The sequence below is a fragment of the Marmota marmota genome, unplaced genomic scaffold (genome assembly GCF_001458135.2).
Source record: "Marmota marmota marmota unplaced genomic scaffold, marMar, whole genome shotgun sequence".
NCBI classification, from domain to species: Eukaryota; Metazoa; Chordata; class Mammalia; order Rodentia; family Sciuridae; genus Marmota; species Marmota marmota.
The window spans coordinates 3,094,667-3,119,576 of NW_025999990.1; the positions used below are offsets into that span (position 1 = coordinate 3,094,667).

General features: G+C 34.7%; 1 protein-coding gene across 5 annotated transcripts in view; it reads right to left on the reverse strand.

The window, feature by feature from the left end:
• The window catches only part of Srek1 (splicing regulatory glutamic acid and lysine rich protein 1), a 33,773-nt gene extending 11,017 nt beyond the window's left edge, over window positions 1-22,756 (reverse strand). The window contains exons 1-7 of one of the 5 annotated variants that reach the window (XM_048806092.1): window positions 22,448-22,756; window positions 14,585-14,718; window positions 8,982-9,097; window positions 7,210-7,374; window positions 6,830-7,008; window positions 5,513-5,643; window positions 4,535-4,649 (exon numbers count right to left, since the gene is read on the reverse strand). In XM_048806092.1, the coding sequence (XP_048662049.1) occupies window positions 4,535-4,649; window positions 5,513-5,643; window positions 6,830-7,008; window positions 7,210-7,374; window positions 8,982-9,097; window positions 14,585-14,718; window positions 22,448-22,608 (1,001 nt within the window). In that variant the 5' untranslated portion in view covers window positions 22,609-22,756. The other 4 variants (XM_015482291.2, XM_048806094.1, XM_048806093.1 and 1 more) reach the window with 4 other exon arrangements.
• Window positions 22,757-24,910: the final 2,154 nt, after the last annotated feature.

Here is a 24,910-nt window from a genome sequence, read left to right on the forward strand (position 1 = left end):
GTTAAATGGTCATGCTTGGGGCATGCTATAAAACCAGAAACACCTCCAGTTCCGTTACTAATATATTTTTCAGTTAGTCCAATTGTTTTGGATTTTTTTCTCCTCAGCACTGGGGATTGAGCCCAGTGGTACTCTACTACCAAGCTACCTCCACAGCCCATTTTGTGTTTGAGATGTGGTCTTGCCAAAAAATGTTGAGTCAGCCTCAAGCTCACAATCCTCCTGCCTCAGCCTCCTAGGTAGCTGGGATTATAGGTATGCACCACCCTCACCATGCTCTTACAGCTAATTTTCAACTGCTCATCTATTATACAGCTGTAAAGATAATGCACTTGAGGAAAGAAAATAATTTTTAAAAATGCATCTGTCTTTGTAACATTTTTTTAATACAATAAGATAATTCTGAGTTTGCTGAAGTATTTACCACTAAAAACCTAAGAGACATGAAGGTCAAGTAGCAGGTATTAAGGCAGATTTAAAAGTTAGAGCATTCTTAGTCCATTTACAGATGTTCACATTGTTTCTATGTACTCAATAAAAAAGCTTAAGACTATTCTAGTTAACCTTGCTAAAATTATAAATAATTCTTTTGTTTCCTCAAAGCAGTGTTTTTCAACAATAATTAAGCAAGGAAACTTCTTTTAAAAAATTAAGGGTAGCCCTAATAAATTTAGTTAATAATAAAGAACTGATCACTTGGTTTCTTATCCTGTAGGTTCTGAGAGTTCACGTCACTGCTGAGGAGTAATTATTATACTTTAATTTTGACATTAAATCTTTTCAGGTCTATCCCACCCTCTAGTATGTTTTTTAATTAAGAACACTAAAACATTCACGAGCAGGTCTAATCCAACCAAAGACAAATACTTATTAGCAGTTTAATTTTTAAAATAATTTACAAAATTATATTTTAAAATTAAATTGTAAATAAATAGCAACTTACCCTCACGCTGTATCAAAGTTCCTTTGTAAATCAGTTGTTTTCCATTAAAACATTACAAAATGTCTTATAGTTCCTATGCTGGTCTGTAAAGGTTACTTAACTTAAAAACATAACAATTCTTGGGCTGGGTTGTGACTCAACAGTTGAGTACTTGCCTCGTATGTGTGAGGCACTAGGTTCAATCCTCAACACCACATAAAAATAAATAAACAAAATAAAGGTATTTGTTCATCTACAACTAAAAAAAACAATTCTAGTACTACCTATGTTTTCTAATGTTATCTATATAAATAAAAAATGTAAAAAGGTATACTCATACGTTTGCTGGTGGGACTGCAAACTGGTGCAACCACTATGGAAAGCAGTATGGAGATTCCTCAGAAAACTTGGTTGGAACCCGCGTTTCACACATCTATCCCACTCCTCGGTTTATACCCAAAGCAGCATAATGCAGTGACACAGCAACATCAATGTTTATAACAGCTCAATTCACAATAGCAAAACTATGGAACCAACCCAGGTGCCCTTTAATAGATGAATGGATAAAGAAAATGTGGTATATATACACAATGGACTATGACTCAGCCTTAAAGAAGAATGAAATTAAGGCATTTGCCTGTAAATGGATGGATCTGGAGAATACCATGTTAAGCAAAATAAGCCAATCCCAAAGAACCAAAGGCAGAATGCTTTCTCTAATATACAAATGCCAATTCACAATAAGAGGGGTAGGGTGGGGGGGTTAGGGAAGAATAGAGGCACTTTGGATTACACAGAGGGGAGTGAGGGGAGGGGAAGGGATATGAAAGATAATAGAATGAATCAGACATTATTACCCTACATACATATGTGACTACACAACCAGTATGATTCTACATGATATACAACCAGAAAAATAAGAAATCATACTCTATTTATGTATGATGTGTCAAAATGCATTCTATTGTCATGTATAACTAATTAGAATTTTTTTAAAAAGTATCAAAACTTAGACAAAGTAGAAACACTTTTCCCAAGTCCTAGTTTAGGGATACAATGACAAGAAACCCATTCCTCCTGTTTACAATAATACAGGGAAGGAACAGAGAAAGGAGAGATATTGGGGGTTAAGCACAACTCCCACTTAAGTTGATACATCATACTTGTACATATCTGTGGGGTACTGTGTGACAATTCAATACATGTATAAAATGTGCAGTGATCAAATCAGCTTAATTTAGCATTTCCATCTCCTTAAACATTAATCATTTATTTGTGCTAGGAACGTATAAACTCCTCTCTTCTAGTTCTTTGTAAAATATGTACTGAACTGTTAGGAACTACAATCATTCTACCATGTTACAGAACATGAGCAGTATTTTGGCACCTATTATCCAACTTCCTCCCATATCCCTCCACCATTTAATAACCAGATGTCTGCTTTTATGAAAGCAAATTTAAGCTCTTTAATGTGAGTAGTATTTGTCTTTCTATGCCTCGGAAAGCATGGTTCTAGAAGCATCTGAAGATGGTGGAAAAGAACAGGTGGGCCCATAAGCAAAACCTGAGGATACCAGCTCCCACTGGCAGAGGAGGGAAAGCCAAAAAAACCCCTCTCTGACTCCTGGGGATTAAGGGGACTTCTTCCAACTTCCAAGTCAACATCCTAACTAAAGTCATATGTTTTTCAGTAAGATGTTTTCCATTCCTTTAAAAAGAATAGAGAATTTGTCCTCTTTTGTATGTTTATGAGCTTTGTCAAAGCTGTGCGTGTGTCTACATGAACATGTGAAAGTAGGATATGCTGACCACACACACACACACACACACATTTCCACTGCTACACAGACAGATCTACAAGAAAATAACTCTCATGAATATCAAGAATTCACAAACTTTATAGACTGGATGATACCCTTGGAGGGGGCACTAATTAAATACATAGTACTTAAAATTAAAACCTTACAGTGAACAATGGATAAAGTGGATTGCTCAATTATTTGCCCAATTTCAAAAAGCACATATAGCTTCACATAGATTATCAAGGAAGCCACACGATGTTAATCATGGAGGTTAGCTTGCTCTCATATCAACCTCTCAAAATAAGATTTTCTTTTTCCTCAGTATAGTTATTAATTTTCACACAATTTTATATTTCCTTGCTATTCTTTATCCTCACCCGATCCTGTCAACACACAGGAATGTCCACTCTAGCACCACTGCTACTCCAACTCCACCTTCTGCTGCATTGCCTTATTTCTTACACATGAAAACAACTCTATTTACTTGATTCTGAATTTGCCTAACTACATCATCTTGTTGACACTAAAACAATATTTCAAAGAGATTTTGCAAACTGATTTAATAGAGACCTATATAACACTAAAAGGGCTAGCAGTATGAGTACTAGAAACAAAAAAAGAATAGTCTACTTTCCTTTATCATTCACTGAATCTCTGTGATCATCATAGAAAAATTCAACTGGGCATGCTGGTGAGACTCAACACACTGGTTTCTTTCCTTTCTTCCCCTCAATCCCTCTGCCTTCTCTAATACTGCCACATCATACACACACACTTTTCCTCCTTCCTGAAGACATAAACATCATGACATGCAATTAGGATCGAATATATATATATTTTGAAATGTTTTTAAGGTGTGGAGGGGACTTTTTGACACTTTCCCATTTCAAAAAGTTCCCTCCATATGTATATATAATATATATATATATTCAGAAACATATATACATATGTGTGTGTGTATATGTGTATATATATATATATATACACACACACACACACACACTTTCCCATTTCAAAAAGTCCCCCCTACATATGTGTGTGTGTGTGTGTATATATATATATATATATATATACACTTTCCCATTTCAAAAAGTCCCTTCCACACCTTAAAAACAATAAAATGTATCACTTTAGAGATGATTGTTAAGGTACTTGCAGTCAAGATGGTATTCCAAGTTTATATTTTGAGATCTCCTTTCCAAACACAAAGCAATAACAGACAAGAGAAAACAAAATGCCAAAAGTATAATCAAAAACAGGGAAAAAACAAACAGTGCTCCAGGACAAGACAACTTCCAAAATGAGACTGCAAGTTACTCTGGGGTTTCAGCTCCAAAAGTGGTCAGAGGAGGGCTCTTATCACCACGAGTACCAAAAACTTAAGGTGCTCCATTTGAAACATGGTACTTGGGGACAGGAAATTGCTTGAAACCAAGATCTGGGGTGTTGTTCCCCAGACCTGGAGTGGACTGGGAAAAGAAAACAAAAAGCCGCAACTTGAACAATATTTTCAGCATAACTACTAAATATGTTCCCTTTTTTCAAAAGAACGAAAAGTTTCTGCCACTTCTGTGTAAAGAATACGCTTAGCAATCTATCAAATTAGCATCTTTAGATAGAAAACCAACTTCTAAAATGGAAAATTAGCTTAACTATTAAAACTTAACTACAGTCTTATCAGCAGAGCAATATTTATTAATAACCACTAACGAACTTTCTAAATTCTGGCATTTTGATAAAAATCCATAAAATCTTAACTATTTTAAATAAGAAACTGAAAAAAATAAAATATGAAAGTAGAAATTCTCACCTGTGTTTTGACTGTGATCTTTTCCTTCTAGAATGGGATTTTGAGCTAGACCTGGACTTTGAGCGAGTGTGGGAACGAGATCGACCGCCTTTTCTTTCATTGCTCTTTCCAGACTCTGGGAGGAAAAAACCACTTTGCAGTGTAAGCTCAGAACAATTAAAGATCCCAGTTAATAATTAGGCACAAGTGGAATGTACCACATATAGTGCAAGGGGCCTACTCTCTGTACATCCTCCTCCTGTGCAATTATCCTTCAGAAACATCCAAGAAAGTCATTGCATAAACTCGTTGAGTGCAGCCACCCTGCAGCAGTACATATAAACCAGATGATTATAAACAGCTGTTCGTAATATTTTGTTGCTGCCATAACGTACGATTAAAACATGTCTGTAATTCCTATGACAGTGATTTTAAGTCCTTTCTGTTTATTTTGCTAGAATCGAAGTTTAAATTCCAAGTGTTAATTTAGAACATCCACTCAAAGGTTAAACACCTAGACATTTTTAGACTGGATTTTAAAATCATTTTATTAAGCAACACAAAGTTTGAATAAGTGTTCCTTTACCCTGCTAAAACAGTTTTCTGTATTTTTTCTAAATCATGGGCTCTCTTTTCTAGGTTTTAAATTAGAACTTTATAGCAAACCCTGCTTAACATTTTGAATATATTTACTCTTTTCTTTTTAGCTCCATAATAACACTTATACTTTCCTTCAGGAAATCATTTTGAACACTGGTTTTCCTATTAAAAAATAAAGAGCTAATAAACTCAGGCTAATGTGCCTTGATTCAGCAATTTTGGAAAAAAGACAAAATTTGTGTTGTTCTTTGAGTAAGCCACTTACTATTTTTTGAGTTTCAATCTTCTTATTGGTAAAAATGAAGGGACCGAACAATGTAATTATTTCTAAAATTCCTTCAGGTTCTAAGATTCTATGATCTTTAAGCGATGACCTATGTAACAACGCTATGGCCTTACCTGGTTCAATAGCTGCTGAGATAAATGACTGAGCCTCTCGTACCCGCTTCATTACTTCTTCTAACTCCTTAGCTGCAGCCTGAGGTGTCATCTCAGGGGGTTTTACTATTGCATTGTTGGAGTGATTTATTCTAAATTAAAAATATTAGCATATCACAAATACACACCATATTTTATAAAACATTAAACAAATGTTTATATGATACACTTACTGATGAGTCTAAGGACTTCTAAGAAGCACATTAAAATGATATAGCTAAATACAAAATAAACAAAAACAACCTCAAAAGCACGATTCATATCTCATCCCCACCTTCAGTCACCTCTTGCCAAAAAAGCTATAAGCAAGGAAAAACAAAAATACTAAACCCTAGCTGACTTCTTTTAATACAGAATAAATATTTTCCATATGGTTTAGAATTATAAACACTGATACCAATGTTAAATCATTTCTATTCTTACATTAGGAGATTTTGTTGATAAACTGTGCTCCCTGGTAGGATAAAGGGAAAGCTGTATATAATGTGCACCATTTTAGTCAACCCTATTCCTTCCTTGGTTGAGTCACTCTGACACCTTTGAATGTGGGAGGTGTCTGATAAAACTTCCCCTATTAGGTGAGAATGGCTTCTCTGATGCACACAATGAATGGGATTTGTCTGCTTCCATTTATCCCTTTTCCACAGAGATAATTAGATCCCACTAAAAACCCTTATTTATCCTTCAACAGTTAAACCCTGATCAAATTGTATAACTAGAACAATCACCTATTAAATCAGACAAAACTATGTTTGACTTAATAATCTAACTGAAACAGAATTTCTGATCTTAAGTGTCTGAAAGGCTACATCAATTTTTTACAAACAAGGATATGAGCAAACCTTAAAAGTCCAATGTCTCATTTAAAACATTTCTGGGTACTTGATATTACTTTCTTCCTGGGATTTAGAATTTACTGAAATTCATATTACCAGAAGTAGAGTAGTACAGCCCACACGTTAAATTGCCCATTAGTCATATTATAAAACCAATAAAATAATTTTAAAACTGATAAAGATTTAGAACTTTTATGTGGGGTATATAAATAATGTTAAGTAAACTAGACCTTAAAAATAGAAAATGAGAAATATGATTCCAAATACAACTTTAGGATTTTAAAGGCTAAAATGGCATGTATTTCATTTATACTTAACACAGTCTTCCTTTCCACAAATTGCCAATTACTATTAAAAAGAAAAAAAAAAAAAAACCTTAATTACATCAAATATACTTTAAATTTTTTTAAATCATTGAAATTTCTTGTTTAGGATTTCTTACTTCAGTGGCCTGTCTCCAAACATAACTCCATTAAAAGCAAGGGCCCTTGGTACAGAATTTTGGTCTGCAAATTCCACAAAAGCAAACCGAGTTGGCTGAGTCTCATCACCTGCCATCCGCACAAACTTCACTTCTCCAACTTGTTTAAAAAATTCAAGTAGTTGATCAGCTGTTGTTGTCTGAGGAAACAAAGTGACAGTTTTAACAGAGCTATTATTTTATGATTTTTTATTTATATGTGGTGCTGAGAATCAAACCCAGTGCCTCACACACGCTAGGCAAGTGCTCTACCACTGAGTCACAATCCCAGCCCAATCAATATGATTTTTAAGAGGGGAAAAAAAGAACTATTGCCCTCTGTTTCTTCTTAAATTAGTTACCTGGGAATTCAAATTTCCAACATAGACTGTTCTCCTAATTTCATCAATTTTAGAAGGATCTACATTTCCCATAAGTGGTGGCTGTGGTATCTCTCCAAGTGTTGCAATATTGGGGTCTAGTGCTGCTGCTGGTATAGCTCCCAAACTGCTAAGTGAAACACCAAGCTGTAAGAAGACAAAACAAACAAAAAAAAAACAAGAGAACATATTTTGTATTAGTATTCCAAATTACCATTCTCTAATCTTGACAAAAATGGATCAACTCAAAAAGACTAGAAGGAGACTAAAGACTCCGAACTTTCTGAATTATTAAGACATGGAAATCACATTAATTTTGAACCTAACTGAAATATAACCAATTTCTTAACTATCTGGGAATTTTAACTACCTTTAAACTTAATACTAAAAATGAATAGTTGGTTCTCAATAGTCAAAGTAGTTATACCCTATAAAGTTTCTATAAATAATGAATTATTACTGGATTATTGAACCATGTTCCTAAGGAAAATAAAAGATTAAGTTCCTAGAAGCCTCTGACCATAACACACTCATCATCACTAATAAATATATAATTTTGTTTTATGTTTGTTTGAAGGCACCTGAGTTAATGTGTTGATTCATTAAGACTGAACTCATGGGGCTGGGGATGTAGCTCAGTGGTAGAGCGCTTGTCTCACACATATGAGACACTGGATTCGATCCTCAGCACCACAAGTAAATAGATATTGTGTCCGTAAAAATATATATATTTTAAGAGAGAGAGAGAGAGAGAAAGAGAGAGAGACTAAACTCATGATTAGCAACTCAACAAATCAAAAACTTATCTAACACACATTTTCTTCATAAGGTACACCACAATTTACCTAAGCATTTACTATTTAGGACTTGGCTTGGGGACCTATCTAAATAGCAAAATCAACAACAAAAGGCACACAAAATTTTAAAATGTGGCACTAAAAGATTGCAAAAGTATGCTTGTTTATAGCATGAGTGCCAAAACAAAAAGGCAGTGTCACCTTGCTTGACATAATCTGGGAATATGTACATCAGGCAACTCATATTTCTCATCACCTTGTATATCTGAAAATGACCACAAAAGCACTGCAAATATGATTTTGAGGTTTCAAAAAAACTACTTAGTAAGTGAATTCACAAATAATAAGGATTAACTGTATGCTGGTCATTAAAAAACACTGTGTAAGTCCTAATCATCAACAATTATCATAGCATCGAATTTTGCTGAGTTATTAACTTAATTCTCATACCAACCTTGAGAGGTAGGCATTACTATTATGTCAATTTCACAGGTCTTTAAAAAAAAACAAAAACTTGGAAAAATTAATTTGCCAAAAATTTCTAGGCTAACAAGTGGTAAAGGCAGGGTCCCAGTATGGATAACCTCAAATTGAAACAGAAAAATTTACCTAAGCAAAAATCTAAAATAGTAAGTTCTCACTTATCCTATGGTTAAAGCAAAAACAAAAACATTTTGTTCTTGGGGGGGTACGGGGCAGTAGTAATGGGTACTAAAACCAAGGGTGCTCTAGCTCTACCATTGCCCTACCTCGCCAGTCCATTTTGAATTTCATTTTGAAACAGAATTTCACTAATTGCTAAGGCTGGCCTCAAACTTGTGACATACTCCTGGCTTCACACTCCTCAGTGGCTAGGAATACAAATAATTGTCTAATCTCTTTACCCAACAGATTATACAGTTCAATATTCACTCCTTTCATAAGAAGGTACTTACTTATGTATAGTACAATACTTACAGTAGTCAAGGGATTAGGAGTTGGTATGGGAAGCAATCCTGCACCAGGCATCAGACTTGTCATAGTTGGAGCAGGAGCCAATAAAGAGAGTGCTTTCGATTCCTCTGGGATTTTACCTGCAGAGGCAAGTTCCAAACATTACCGAGAGCAGAAACACCACACCAACTTTACACTATGATTTTACAATTACCCTTGCACTTAAAAAATAATAATAATAAATGAATCTATCTATCAGATCCGTATAAAGAAATAAATAAGAACTTAAGTCTTTCCTTTTATCCTGGCTCTACTAGGAAAAATAAAAGTGAGCAAAACTTCAAAGACTAACAATCTCATTAATGGAATATTATTTTAAAAATTGAATAATGTAGACAATTATTTAACACTTTGAGCTATGGGTCACCTGTACTGGAAACTTAATGTTCATGAACCAAACGATATCAAGCATGGACGCTTTCCCAGGACGGTGTTTTCGCGGTGATCGAAAGTTGTGTTACACATGACAACCGTTCGTGTTGGCTGCATCACTAATAGCACACAGAACATCAGATACAGAAAAGAAGAACATTTTTTAAAGTTTAATCCCCAGAAATGGCAAATAACCAAATTAGTCAAAAAAAAGAAAAAGAAAAAACAAATATGTGCGAATTGAAATTTGTTCCTTAATGAGTGCCCCTATTCTGTTACTGAAACTATCTTCTTGTGATGCAAACAATTGTGATAACCCTCCAACAGATTCAAGTTCAAATAAACAGAAGAAAACATAAACCTACTTCATGTAATCAGCTTCAATTTAAAAGGAAGCCTATACCCATTCTGTTAATAAGGCTTCTCACCAACAACGATCAATGATGCCTAAAAAGAATCCAGTTTCAAAGAATATGCCTTGGAAAAAATAATAATAATCACTAAAACTTTGTGAGAATTAATGACAAAAAATTTTTTTCCCTAGTCTCAGGAAACTTCTTAAAATGTAACTTTTAGAACCAATTTACATATATACTTATCTGAAGAGAAATGATTAATGCTTAAATGTCTTGCTAATAAACATTTTAAATGGTTAATAACAATAGTAACACTAAAATAATCTTAAAAACTAAAAAAATGCCTACAACCTAAAAAAAATGAAAAAAAATTAAAGTACATCATTTGCCATGTAACTGCTGATTTTAATCAAATAATTTTTATTAAGATCGCAACTTTCACACATTTTTATCTTAGCAAAAAAAAAAAATTCTGTAAAAGTTGACTAAGTGTAGATACATTTAGAACTAGTCATACTGTAGTTGGCTAAGCATTTCCGTTAAGAACTTGTCAAAAATGTTTTAAAATAGTGTACAAAATCATACTAAGCTGAAATATAATATTATGTAGTAAATTTTCCTGGTTGCAGTGGTAAAAATCCTATTTAAAACAACCATGTATAGAGATCAATCTCTGAACGTTATTATCTGAATATATCTCTAAACATGGATGGAATTCAAGATGAAACTTAAAACTTGCTTTAAATATTAATTATGTCTTATCTACAGGAACAGAATAAAAGGTACATTGTAGTAGCTTTAAGAACTCTGCAGCATCTAAATTTATATTACTTTGCCTAATTTCAAAAAGTTACTTTTATTATTTCAATGTAAATTCTGACAGAATAGATTGTTTAACATGCATAAAGATAAACAAAAGGTAGGTCTTACTGAAGACATTAAATAACAACCTATTTTTGTATGTGTTAGTTACTAAATACTTATTAACACATGTATTTTTGTACACCCACATTGATACTATACTATTTACACTGATATCACACTCACTTTATCTGTTACGTAGACTTTTTTAAAAAAAGGTTTATAAAATCTGAATATCCTTAATAAAACTGGGGTCCTGAGGTGAAAACTCTATGCTTCAGTACCCTAAAATTTATACACCTAAAAAAAAAAAAAAAGATGATTTCCAAGTTTAATATTACTTGTCATAAGCCAAACTATCCATAAAAACAGTGTAGAAAAATTATACAAACAAAAAGGGGATTAAATGGGCCAAAAGTTGATCACTTAGTATTAGAAAGTCTCTTTTGGCTTCAATACCAGTAGTCTGTCAGATTATCATTGCCTTTCATGAGAGTAATCTAGAACTCTAAGCTCAATTAAACCTGTCTTATTCTATTAAAGGTATTTTAAGAAAAAGTTCCATTGCTCAATTTCCAAAATAAAATCCTATCAAATTTATCCTCTAAATAATATCAGAGTATATAAAAGTATTTAAACAATCAGATTTAGCATTTTCCCCAAACTATATTCCTTAGTAATGGAGAGAAAAATAGTATCTCTCATATTACTTGAGTCCTATCCTCGGAAGCTATTTAGAAACTGGTAACCTCTGAAGAATTTTCAACAAAAAATTCAAGCAAACAGAAAAACACGCACACAAATAAATAATCAATATTTTCTCAAATATCCTTTCCCCACATAGGCAACAAAGTCTTCATAAGACAAGGAAATAAAATGTATAATGAACAATCATAAAATGAAAGACCTTCCCCATACCAATGCACTGTAAGAAATTTGCTTATTTTCCTTGATGATTTTGTATGCCTAGAATTCTAGGGGGACGGATGAAAATTAAAAGCCATCCATTCATTTTTATGAGATAAAGTCTTGGAGTGGGGAGGGAAACTACAAAAATGTTACACTAAGATCAGGAAGTGTTCCTAAGATCCTTATAAGTGTTTTAATGTTAAGTATAAAATGTACCTGATCAATCTATAAACACCAATTAAGACTCACACTAGCTTCTCAACACTATATTTTAATTTACTGCATGAAAAATTTATTCTGTCTTAAGGTTGAACTGTGTTAATTATCTCCCAATATAATTTACAACACGTTATGAACCTTAATGGAATACCATTTACAAAGAACTGGAAAACCAGCTCACAAGTTAAAGTGAGAGAGATTTAACAAAACAAAAACAAAAACAAAAACAAAAAAAAAAAAGGGACAAAATAAAGAAAAAGAAATGAAATTAAAGTAAAACAATAAAAAACAGAGACAGGGCGTCCATCTTCTGCGGTTCAGACTCCGATCTCATTTCCCCAATGAAGGTTTCACTTGACGGCAGGTTTAGTGGCATGGCAAACAATGCCTAACTCAGGCAAGTGTAACAGGTCTGCCTTGGCCAGTCTAGTCATCTAATAATGCACAAATATCACATAGAGAAAACATACAAAACCAAATTAATAGTCAAAATCCATCTACCAGAAAATGTGGACATAAAGTTATGACTGATGATTAGGCTGACACCTTTGTTAATGTTTGACCTTATCTTTCGTAAGTGTTAACATTTATAAAAAGAAATCTGAAATGCACGCAACAACAAAAAGAGATCATATTTAGACAAGTATAATGAAAGTATATTTTATTTTGAAATGGCATGTTTTATTAACAATAGTTAATGCTTAGTAAGTATGTACCTGTTACACATCAAACATTACTTTTACAGATTAGGATTTCTCATGTCACTGTCTGAACTAAAAAAACAGCAAATTAAAAAACTTTTAAAAAAAATTTTTCTATGATTCCTCTCATTTACATCATGACTATTTCTAGGACATCAAGGAAAGAACGCACTCGGTGATGTGCAGAGCAGACTGCTCGCCACACCACAGCACATCTATTCTTAATAGAACTTCCTCCACTGTAATGCTTTCCTTGGGTTTATTTCAAACCCACTGTGCTATCTTTTTTAGTACAATAATGCATTATTTCTTTCCTGGCAGTGCATGATCAGACTTTTAGCAGCTCAATATGAAATTCTTCAGGTTCCATAAATTCATCTCTGTTGTATTTAATATAACTAATGAAAAATGGTATCTAAAGGTTTTTCTAATGTTCCGAAATATTTACTTACACATAACTAAATTACTATGAAAGTATGCTTAAATTTTCATGTGTGAAATAGCAAAGCTTTGTCTCTAAATGGTAATATTAAAAATACTTAGAAATTATAAAAAAAAAACTGTGCATTTATTCATCTCTATGAAGTAAAACAAACAGTAAAAGGGATATGTACATGCCCATAACCTTGACCATTTACGACAAGTCAGGGCTTATCTGATACATGAAACATTCTATGGAAATATAGCCAGGTTCCAACAAAGCAACACTGCTAAAAAATTCTATCCAATTCAATGGGATCTGATATAATAAAAGACCCTGTGCTGTTGGTGGTTTAATTTTCAGTTATTATATTCCAGTTTAGTAAACTTTCTACTTGATTTTTCTTTTAATGAGGTTTCTTGGTATGAAATTTCAATATAAACTATATAGTATTAAACCATTAATCAGCTTCATTCCTAATTCATTTTCCAATTTGGGGCTCACTGTACTTCTACAGAACTCCAGATAAAGACATATATAAATAGATAATTAACTTTAATCAACTTTTATTTCCCTTACACCCAAACATGATGAAGACCCTTTCAAATTTATCCGAAAAAAAGCCAGAATGTCCTATTCTGGAACTTCAAAAATACCAGCCTGGTACTCACTGTATTTGACTAAAATGTTTTTGACTTTCCAGAACAGACATTCTGAAATAGGAATAAAACCCTGAAAATGCAGCAAACTGCTTATATACATTAAATTGTTTTAATATTAACCTGGTTACTATAAGAGGTGTTAAAATTACACATGAAAGCCCATTAAATTGTGTCTTGGAAACTTTAATGTTGTAAAATATGTTATCACCATCCACCAGGAATTATCTACTTGTAAGGGCATTTAAATTTATAATAACCCAATTCTAAAATCCATGTACACATGCCATAGTGCTCAAGTTAATTATACACCAAAATTCAACGTAGTCTATTATATATGAATGGTTCTGTAAAAAAGTAAGTTACTTAAAAATATTAGTAATAATTAGCTTTTAAAGCAGTCATAAAAATTTAACAAATACATGTAAGACCCTTGAGTCCTATTCCTATTATTTCCTTGACGGATGCTTTGAAAAATTGCTTACCATGATTTTTTCTTCAATTACCCTCCAAAAAGAACCAATTTAAACAAGTAAATTCCAGTTGCATAGCACACTATACACTGAAGATGAAACAATCATCTCACAGTAAAAATAAAGTTATCTTAAAAGAATACTTGAAGATACTAATTAAGAATATTTTTCCTATAAAGATCACTTAACCTCAATTGTGCAAAATGTATACATTTCTTATTTGTAATATTATTAGTACTGTATACACAGGTAGATGTTTACTTTGTACATTTAAAGTCCAAAAAATTTCCCATACCCATTTCTATTTTTTAAATATAAAAAGCTCTCTTCACAATCTGTAAATTTCCTGAAGAAAACTAAAGCAAACAAGAAGCCAAATACTTTATGCAGTTGTAAAATCTTAAACATACATGTGTAATAAATTAACCGCTTTAATTTACCATTAGGTAAAAATTCTTTTCTTCTCCAAATTTCATTCTTGCTTTCTCACACACACACACATCAGAGTACTGTCTGCTTGCTAATTTGTAGGAAGCCAAAAGGCTACAGAAACAGAACAGAAATTAAAATAATAGAAAAAAATGTGAGATACTAACCTTCTGCACAAGGAACAACTATCAGAGCTCTGTCAATAAAAACCGTGTTAGTTAGATGCTGGGCCACACCAACACTTGATGGGTCACGAAACTTAACATAACATACTTTGGAGGAAAAAGCAAGAGGAGCGTTGCTGCAAGATAAAAACAAAAACAATTGGACTAATAAATATTTGCTTAGTTTTGTCATTTTCACTTAAAATCTTTCTTACATGTTTTCGTACTCTTACCTAATCAAGACTTGGGAAATTTTTGTTGCAAGTGATCATTAAAACACTAAATGGTGGTATGTCTCACCAGAAAGAGGCAATCTAGGCAGATCTATAGCCTTATATATAAAACTTAAAACTCAATCAGTCCTGAATCTCAGTGAAATGTAAAATCAATTGATGCAATCCAAAAATGTTCAACCACTGTGTCATCCTAAATAGGCAAAAATCCCTTTATGAAAGCTCCACTTCTTAAAAATTCAAATTTTCTAACCATCCCAACCCTTTTTAAATGTGATTCCCCAGCATTTACATCACTAAAAACATGGTTGGGGTGTATAGCTCAGTGATAGAGAACTTGCCAAGTGCAAGTCCCTGGGTTCATCCTCAACACAAAAAGAAAAAGTCATTAAAACTTGATGGTAGTCTTAGAAACAACCAGGTAATATGAAATTAAATTAAGGTTTTTATGTATATACCAGCTAGTTTCAGGACAGATGGCAATGTGATTTTCTAGACCTCCCCCCAAAAAAATTATAAACAAAATTTTACACATTTTGCTGTTATAGTAAATAGCGTAGACTCTAATTCACTGATTCAATTCCATCTAGGGCAGACCTATAGTAAAAAGGAACCAGACACAGCACAAATAAAAGGAATTTTTCCATATATGAATCTATCTTGTTAGATTCTAAAAGTTACTACCCTTGTGGGCATTTTGTCAACATATCCATAATTATTTTTCATCAAAATCTACAATTGTCTGTAGCAGGAAAAAAGTACCTAAATATATACCTAATCTATAATATAAATACACACTCATTTGAAAGCTTTTTACACTAAAAAGAAAAGATATCATGTGAAAAACATCATTTATAACTGGAATAATAACAGTAATTTACTGTGGGTTACTAAACAGTTCTAATAAGTTAGCCACATCTCTGAACTAGAAAATGGCAAAGTCAAGATTTAAAGTCTAATCATGTAAATCCAAATCTCATGAAATCTTAATCATTCAACCAATCAAGAATTTTAAAATTCTGGGGATCTAAAGGTATAGCTCAGTGGCAGAGTCAGAACATACCCAGCATACACAAGGCCCTGGTTTCAATCCCCAGTATACATCTCCCCACAAAAACACCCCATCATTTTCAGTTACTATTTAGTCATTCCACAAATACTAGTCATTTTAAAATTCAAAAATCTTTCTCTGTAATCCCTCACAAAAAGCAACAAATCCATCTTTAAACAATGTAGAATAACCACATTAATAACGGTTAAATTTACATACATGCTATTAAGCCAAACAGATAAAATGTATTTGCATTTAAAACTATATTTATCATTAACATACTGCTAAGGCTAATTTAGTTTAAAAAAAAAAAACTACCTCTTTTCTAATCAACTCAATTTATTTCCTCTGCCTAAGATCATCCAAATCCAGGATTCATACCAATCCTCACCAAAAATCCCCCTTTACCCACTATCTTAGTCAAAGCATTTCATATATTGCCTTAGAGGTAAATATGTCCATATTTTCATGCTTACCCACCATGTTACCAAATCTCTAATTTAAGCTTCTTCTGAGCTCTAGACACCCAGATCCAAGGGCTGACAATACATTTTCATCCACCCCTAAGTCATTAAATCCAAATACATTACCCATTCTCTTTTTCTTACAAAGCCTGCCCTGTGTCTGTATTTCATACCTCAATTAAAAATGTCTTCACATTTCTTCCCAAGTCTGTAATTTGGAAGTCACAGTTATTAGTGCTATTTACCAAATATTTCCAAAGCTCCCTCTGAGTATGTGGTAAATTCCATTTCTCTATTCCTTGAACAAAGGTGTGGCCCTGTAACTTGTTTTGATCAATTAAACATGAGCAGAACTAATGTTGTCTAACTTGTAAAAGTTTTAAAAGAGCCAACCACTGGTTGTCTCTTTTTCTCTGACACAGTGACTAGTTATGTTCAAGAGATGGATGGACGGTGGATTCATCAGCTTCATCCCACAATGCCACCAATGAGTACAATTTCAACCCCACCAATTTAGCATAAGAAATAATCTGAGATTTGGTTTGTTTCTAAAACCCTGCCTATCCTGACTGACAAATTGCCCTTGATCTTCATCTTCTCATCCAATAAATTCTGCTGAGTCTACCTCCCAACTATTGTCACATTAATTCTTTCATAATTCTCATTACCAAGCCTTAATTCAGCACTTGTCACCTAAATTACTATAATGGTTCCTAACCAACCACACTGCATCCAATTTCAATCCCTTATTGCTGTTTTTCCACAAAAACAGACCCTTCTATACCCTAAATTGCATTGTGTCACTCCACAGATTACATTTCCTCAAAGGCACCCTTCTGTTCTCACTTCATCATCTAAGTATATCCAAAACTCCAGCCACAGAAATACCTGTGGTTCTAAGAAAACATCCTAAACATCTGGGTCTTTGTACCTGCTGTTCCATCAACTATAATGTCCCAACTTGGCTCAAGTGTCATGTCTTCTGGTAAGTCATCTTAAAATACCTCCTGTCTGTGCTATCAATGCAGCTTCAGCACAGACACCATCACAATTTCCTTATTTGAAAACCCTTAGAAGAGCCTATTGGCTTACCTAGCCACAACTGATCAAAACCATCACAAAAGCCCATTTCACTTGCTGACCAACAACCTATAATTTGGGTAGTCAGGCTTGACTAAATGAACTTGAAACACTTAGATCTTTCTGTTAGGCTGAAAAGTGACAGCCAGATGATGAAGGAATACAGAATAGATCTGCAAAGAAACTGAGTAGATATACAGAAACATACCTGTCAATAAAGCCTCTTCAGAGAAAGAGGCAATCACCTTGATTGTTGAACTACCTTTCTGGTTCCCAGGCCCTTTTCCCAAGAGGCCTCTCTGTTTTATAGTCATTATCAACTCTCTTGTCTGTTCTTAAGGTAGATTGTTGGGTAACACTGTTTCTGTCCTTTACAACCAAAAAATAAAATCTATGATTACAATGACCTACTAAAAATACCCTAGCAATTGCAACAGGAATACTCTTTTAGTTCTGAAATCTTCACAAACCTGACAAACCATCACTTTAATTTCATTACCTAAACTGAAAGACCTTTTGTGAAAGAATGAAAACCAAATTACCATCATTGAAAATTAAAAACACACTGCCAACTATCCCTAGTTGAAACCCACTTCATTTTAAATATCCAAAGAAACAGGAAATCTGAGACTGATTTGCACAACTACTACATGTGAAGACATGACACCAAGATCTGAGAAACCTAGGAATTGGTTAAAAATATTTTGTCTATTTTGTTCTAAAAACCATTATTAAGCATGAAAGTGAGGTATGGTTGCGTTGCAGCTTTAAGCATTTTCTTAATCTTCACCTCCAGCTACCTCTTTGAAATACAGTAAAGCCCAACTTACATTGTTTTGTAAAAATGTAAATACCTAAGATTTTCAAGACAGGCAGTAACACTTTATTTTAAATATAATACTAATATATGATGGTGGCAAGCCTCCACAGAGATGACAAATCTCAGCACGCAAATGTGTATGTATTTACAAATCAGCATGTTTCCAAACCTTGTATTTAGATCTTTCTCTCTAATGTATCTAAAACCAATAAATTCACTTTTTCTTTTTTCTGTGCTGGGCAATCAAGCCCAGGGCCTCATAACGTGCTAGACAAGCACCCTACCATTGAGCCACATCTCCAGTCCCTAGAAATACTTAAACAGGATTGTCATTTTTAATTTTGACAGTTTTAATTATAAAAGCAGGTTACATAATTCAACTAGTCTAAACATAAGACTCCACGGGAAGTAGCAATACCCAAAATTAGTAGAGCTTGATTTGAACATTAGTTTTCTCTTCTTTCATTCAACATGATGATGGCACATTTTCAAAAACCAAGATTGTATATATCCTACATTTTACATCAATGTACCCTGGACATTAGTATCATCCTTTAGATAAAATATAAAAAAGAATATAATAAACATGGGCAAAATCGAGTTTTATGTATGGAAATATTAATTGATGCATCATTTTATCATAGGGCTTCTCCACAGGGCTCCAATGATACTTTACACAGCACAATTTCTCCTTATAGAAGGCTTTCTTGTGAACTACTAACACTGCCAGTAAGACCACTAATAATCACTGCTGACAATCAAAAACACCACTAAATGATGCAGCTAAAATATACCAATATATTTCATGATAGAATTTCCAAACACATATCAGTCTTTAAAAATTACTATAAACAAAGTATGGGGATATGAAAAATGCTATTACAGCTGAAGTGAAAAAAGTTTATAGAACTGTATCAATCCTTTGATAATACATTATAATAAACACATATTAAAAAACTGGAGGGTAATATATGCAAATGGAGGGGTTGTAATGGATGGTAGGATCACAGGTATTGTTTCTTTTTCTATATTTTCAACAAAATAATTATACTGATAATATTAATTTTTTAACTAAATAAGCTTAAATAAGTAGTTGATAGATTTTACCTTTCATTCTTGGAACTTTTGAAGACCAGAGAAGTGAAGGAAACCAGCAAGCAAAAAAACAACACAGGTAAAATCTCCAGTGTCAGAAATCAGGACAGGATTACCCTTTGGGGGTTAGTCACTTGAAGAAGGGCACAGGGGACCTGCTAGGGGCTTACACTCCTGATTGTATGCTAGTTACCTGGGCATGTTTACTCTGTGACACTTTATCAAGCTGTACAATCACAATCTGTTCATTTTTCTGTCTGCACATTACAACTCAATAAAAAGTTTGCTGAAAAAACAAAAATGCCTTACGTGTATAAATAGTTTTAATAAGCTATGAGATTCACTTACTGTGCAAAAATTAAAATAGTAACTGGATATTTAACCACCTAACAGCACACAAAAAATGACAAGTTACAAATAAAAGTAATATTTATAATAAACTTATAAAAATTTCATTATTTAAACATTTAAATGAAATTGAATCACTGGCTTATGCCAAAAGAACTAAATTTTAAAATCCAAGGTTTCATTTTAGCAACTAAAATCATATGTTTTATGTGTATGTATGGTGCTGTGGACTGAAACAACAACTATACACATAATACACAAGCAATCTACCACTGAGCTACGTCCCCAGTCCCATGAAATTTTAGTTAAAAAAACATTTTCACATACAACACAAAACCAAATTTATTTCCAATTTCAAAACAAACAAATGTCTACTCAGGTTCCAAAGACAAAATTTTAAAAATACTGTTTTTAGGATGGTACAAAACAATTCTGTATCTTCAATACAACTACTACTGCTGTACTTTTGTCCAGTCCAGGACAAATTTGCAAAAACATCTTTAATATAAAAACTAGGTAATAACTGCATGATGAAACAGAAAACCTGTTAATAAAGCGTGTCTCTACTATAACAAAACAAGAATGAGAAGAATGTGGGATCTTATATTGCACTTACAGAAAAACTAAGAAATCATTTGATTTAGATGTATTTTCTTGGCGTGAGTGGTTTATGTTCCTGGGATTGAACCTGGGGCACTCTACCACTAACTACATCCCCAGTACTTTTTATTTTTATTTGTTTATTAACTTATTTTGAGACAGAGTCTTACTAATTTGCCCAGGCTGGCTGAGAACTTGGGATATTTAACCACCTGACAGCACCAAAAAAAAAAAAAAGACAAGTTACAAATAAAAATAATGTTTATATAAACACAAAAATTTCATTATTTAAAAAATTAAAATGAAATTGAATCACTGGCTTATGCCAAAAGAACTAAATTTTAAAACCTGAGTTTTCAATAGGCCTGGCTTATGTGTATTATATTTATGCTACAATTTTACCAATAATTTGTGACATACTAACTCTATTGTAAAGCAACATCTTTGACTTTTAAACTCCAAGTAATGACATTCATTTTTTTTAAATGCCATTACTAGTATCAGATAATAACTGGAGTGTATTACCACTGTAACCCTGGATTCAATCATATAAATTGTATTAGGCTGGCCATGCTCTGTGATATATTTTCTCTACCTATGAGAGATACCACAAGGTTAACTCCCAGGGTTTCATGTTTAGACTATTTTAATGACTGACTCCAATTCTTCCAGGATACAGCCTTTCTCCAAACACTTCTCAATTATGAAACACTGAGTGCTTAAGAGATGGCTCAAAGCATCTGCAAAAGTTAAATCATATATTCAAAGCTATACTGCCATAGCTAATCAATCAAAATTCATGTGTGTGCACAGACACATTAGTCTAGTCAAAAATATATTACTTGAATGAAGAAACAACCTCTGTAAAATCAGATTATGGCCTGTTCCACAAGACAGAACGGAAATATAACAAAGTGTTAATGTCATAAAGGATTTTTTAAAAGGTGAGGGAAGAGCAGCCTGTTCTAGTAACTAAGTGCCATAGCTGGTCTCTGGTGATACACTAGATCAAAAAAGGAAGGGGGAAAAAGCAGTATTAGAACGGAAAAATTTTAATAATCAATTGTAGCAAAAAATTAGTAAGTACACTTGAAAGAAACATGGGACTTGACCGTATTATTTCAACTTTTCTGCATGCACGAAACATTTCAAAACAAAAAACAAAACGTATGCATCATTATGAAATAAGCCAAATTAAATGCAAATTCTTTAAAGGAAAGAAATCTTGGGCAATTACTTCCTCTTCCTTCAAAGGAGTTTGATATAACGAACAAAAACCTGTGGTTCTTAATAAGATCTACCTCTAAAAAGAGAAAAAAAAATGTTCATGCATGCAAGAAGATAAGGAGCCCGCAAACCCCGTACAACTTTCAAGTTTTCCGATTAGATAATATTGTAGAAGGGAAATTTACCCTTCAAATACACTACTTGGGAAGTGGCTGCGGCCTGTGAATGCGAGTCAAAATCCAGACTTTAAAAGTATATATACAGTAGAGATAATCCTCCACCGATTTACACGTTTTTGAAAAGTCTGGGACAGTGTAACCATCCAGCAGGAAATTTTAATCTATAACCAAAAGATCGAAAAGACACTATCTTTAATAACACGGCTGGGCTGAGTTAGATAAACCAAAAAGATGCTAAGTTTCTGAGTTCGCCTTTGGTAAAAAAAAAAAAAAAAACAACCAGAATTTCGTTTTGTCATCAGCCACAGGCTTCTTAATCTGCACTAACAGCCTGGCACCAAGATCTAAAGAACTGGGCAGCTGCTCAGGCGCAGGCTCCTCGATTTTCATAATGCAAAAACGTTATCAGGCGTTTGCCATGAGGGCTATTCCGGGCCCACCTGCGGCCATCTTAAATAGGGGAGAGAAAAAAAGGATGGGGCATTGAATTCAAAGACCAGGCAGATAACACAAGTTCCGGAGGTATGGGAAAGGAAACTACTGCAAATCCTTTGTAAGGGCTTGATACGGAGGCTAAGCCTCAAAACCTGACTAACACGGACAGCAGCAACGTGGGGCAGCGGGGCCCGGTGCCCTAATCAAATATGGGCACCAAGGTAAGCCCAGGCGATCACGTGACGGCGCCGCGCGCCCGCGCTCTCCCCTACGCCTAGGTTCCCGAGGTCTCTATGGCGCCGCGCCCCTCCCCCAGCCGAGCTCCTGCACTTACTCCGGGGGGTAGAGCCGCAGCTCCTCGATTTCTCCTAGGAAGGAAAAAAGCGTCCGCATCTGCTCGCTAGTCACCGCCGACGATAGATTCGTCACCTGAATTACCGCCGTAGGGGTAAGGCCGAAGCCTAAGCCCAAACCGAAGCCTGCGCCGCTGTTCATCCCGATCCCGCTGCCTTCCCGCTCCCCAACGTCTAGGACGCGTCAGCGACGGAGCCGGGAAAGCTGAGGACGCGCGGCCGCGAGCGCGCTCCCGCTGGTGAATTCACGACGCCGGGCAGGTCTAGCCGACCATTTCACAACTCCCCTGCTCCCTGGGCTGCGCGCGCCAGCCGGAAGCGTCGCCCCGGCAACCCGGCGGGTCTCCGGAGACTGCGCCCTCCGGCCCCTGGGGTCTCTGGAGCACTAGGTGCTGCTTTTCTCTCCGCCAGGATTTTGATTGGTGTTTGGGGGGCTTTTGTTTGCTTATTTTTTTCCCTAAAACTCGATCCAGTTCTGGTGCTCCTGTGGGCGTGGAAGACCCAGGTCTTTCCAGTCTTTAGGTCGGACTGGGAAATCAAGCGGCCTGGCCTGCTGATGCCAACCGGGTATCATCGACAAATTCAGGCCCAAACTGCACCGCAGCATTCAGTACAGGAGACTACCGCCCCCCCGCGCCCCGCCCGTCAACTGTCTTAAGAAGACAGCCATCTAACTGTGAAAAATCTTGGAAATTTTCACAAAACGTGGAGTTTCCAATTGAATTAAGGAAGGAAGCAGTAAACCAGAGGTTCTGCGATGTTTTCATTCGTTCTGCAGATATTAGTATTTATTGTTATATGTTAGACTCTCTTAGACAAGGACACATAAGGGACACAGACGGTCCACTTAGAACTCGCAGCCTAATGGGAGACAAAAGTATGTGAGTCCAGAGCAGCTTTTCCCAAATTGCCGTTAGCCACAAAATCCTAAGGGTCTTGAGACCCTTGCAGTGGGTCCTCAAGGTCAAGACAATTTTCATACTAATACTGAGGTTTTGTTAACTTTTTTCACTATATTGACATTTGCACTGATGGTCTAAAAGCAATGGTAGACACCTTACCAGGAACCAAGACAATGTCACCAAAGTGTACTAGTAGTTTATATGTTGTATTCTTCTCCATACACCCAGTCACACTACACGAAATTTAAGATTTTTTAAAAATATTTCTTTTTAGTTGTAGATGGACACAATACCTTTATTTATTTTTTATTTTTTATGTGGTGCTGAGGATAGAACTCACACGTGCTAGGCAAGCACTCTACCAGTATACTACGAACCCTGGCTGGCCCCAAAATTTTTAAATATTTTCTCTTAAAGAATAATCTTGACAAAGGAGTAAAAAATAACTGATTTTATCAAACCTGCATTTTTGAATACAGGTCTTTTAAATAAGTGTGAAGAAATGAAAAGTACTTCTGCTATTTGCCCAGGTAGGAATAATCTCCAATAAAAGCATTTATTTGAATTTTCATACAAAGATACAAGTTTTACTGAACGTGTATCTGCCTCCTTGAGCTTAAAAGGTTGCCAGTACTTTACTGCTAAAATCACCAATGATAAGGGATGCCACTGTGGTGCATGCCTGTGATCCCAGTAATTTGGGAGGCTGAAGCAGGAGGATTATGAGTTCAAACCCAGCCTCAGCAACTTTTCGAGGCCCTGAGCAACTCAACAAGACACTGTGTCTAATAAAATTTAAAAGATAGGGCTGGGGTTGTGGCTCAGTGGTAGAGCGCTTGCTTAGAATGCGTGAGACACTGGGTTCGATGCTTGGCACCACATAAAAATGAAGGTATTGTGTTCACCTATAACTAAAAATGTATAAGAAGGGCTGGGGATGTGGTGTAGCGATTAAGTGGCCCTGGGTTCAATTCCTGGTACAAAAAAAGAAAAACTCACCAATGATATCAAAAAATATATCTTTTTGCATTATGTATACATAATGAAATATGTAAACATTTGGACATTCTGTACAGCTTAATAAACAACTAACCAATGTGTGCCATTACCAAAAAAAGAAAAAAAGATTTTTTGCATGTGCAAAATAAGACAGTGTACCAGAATATATAAAAGTTTGATTTATAAGATTTCAAACATTGCAATTATATTCTAAGAATCTACCACATGTCAAGTTTGGTGTATCAAAGAATAGATTCTGGGCTGGGGATGTGGCTCAAGCGGTAGCGCGCTCACCTGGCATTCGTGCGGCCCGGGGTTCGATCCTCAGCACCACATGCAAACAAGGATGTTGTGTCCGCCGAAAACTGAAAAATAAAATATTAAAAAAAAAATAGATTTATCCAAAAAGGGTGTGAACATAGTTTTTGTTTGTTTGTTTTTAACTCTTTATCTGTGTGAGGTCAGGTTCTTTTCATTTATTTCAAACAAGACATACCACCACAGATTTAATACACAGATACGCGAATCAAGCTTCTTCTAGTA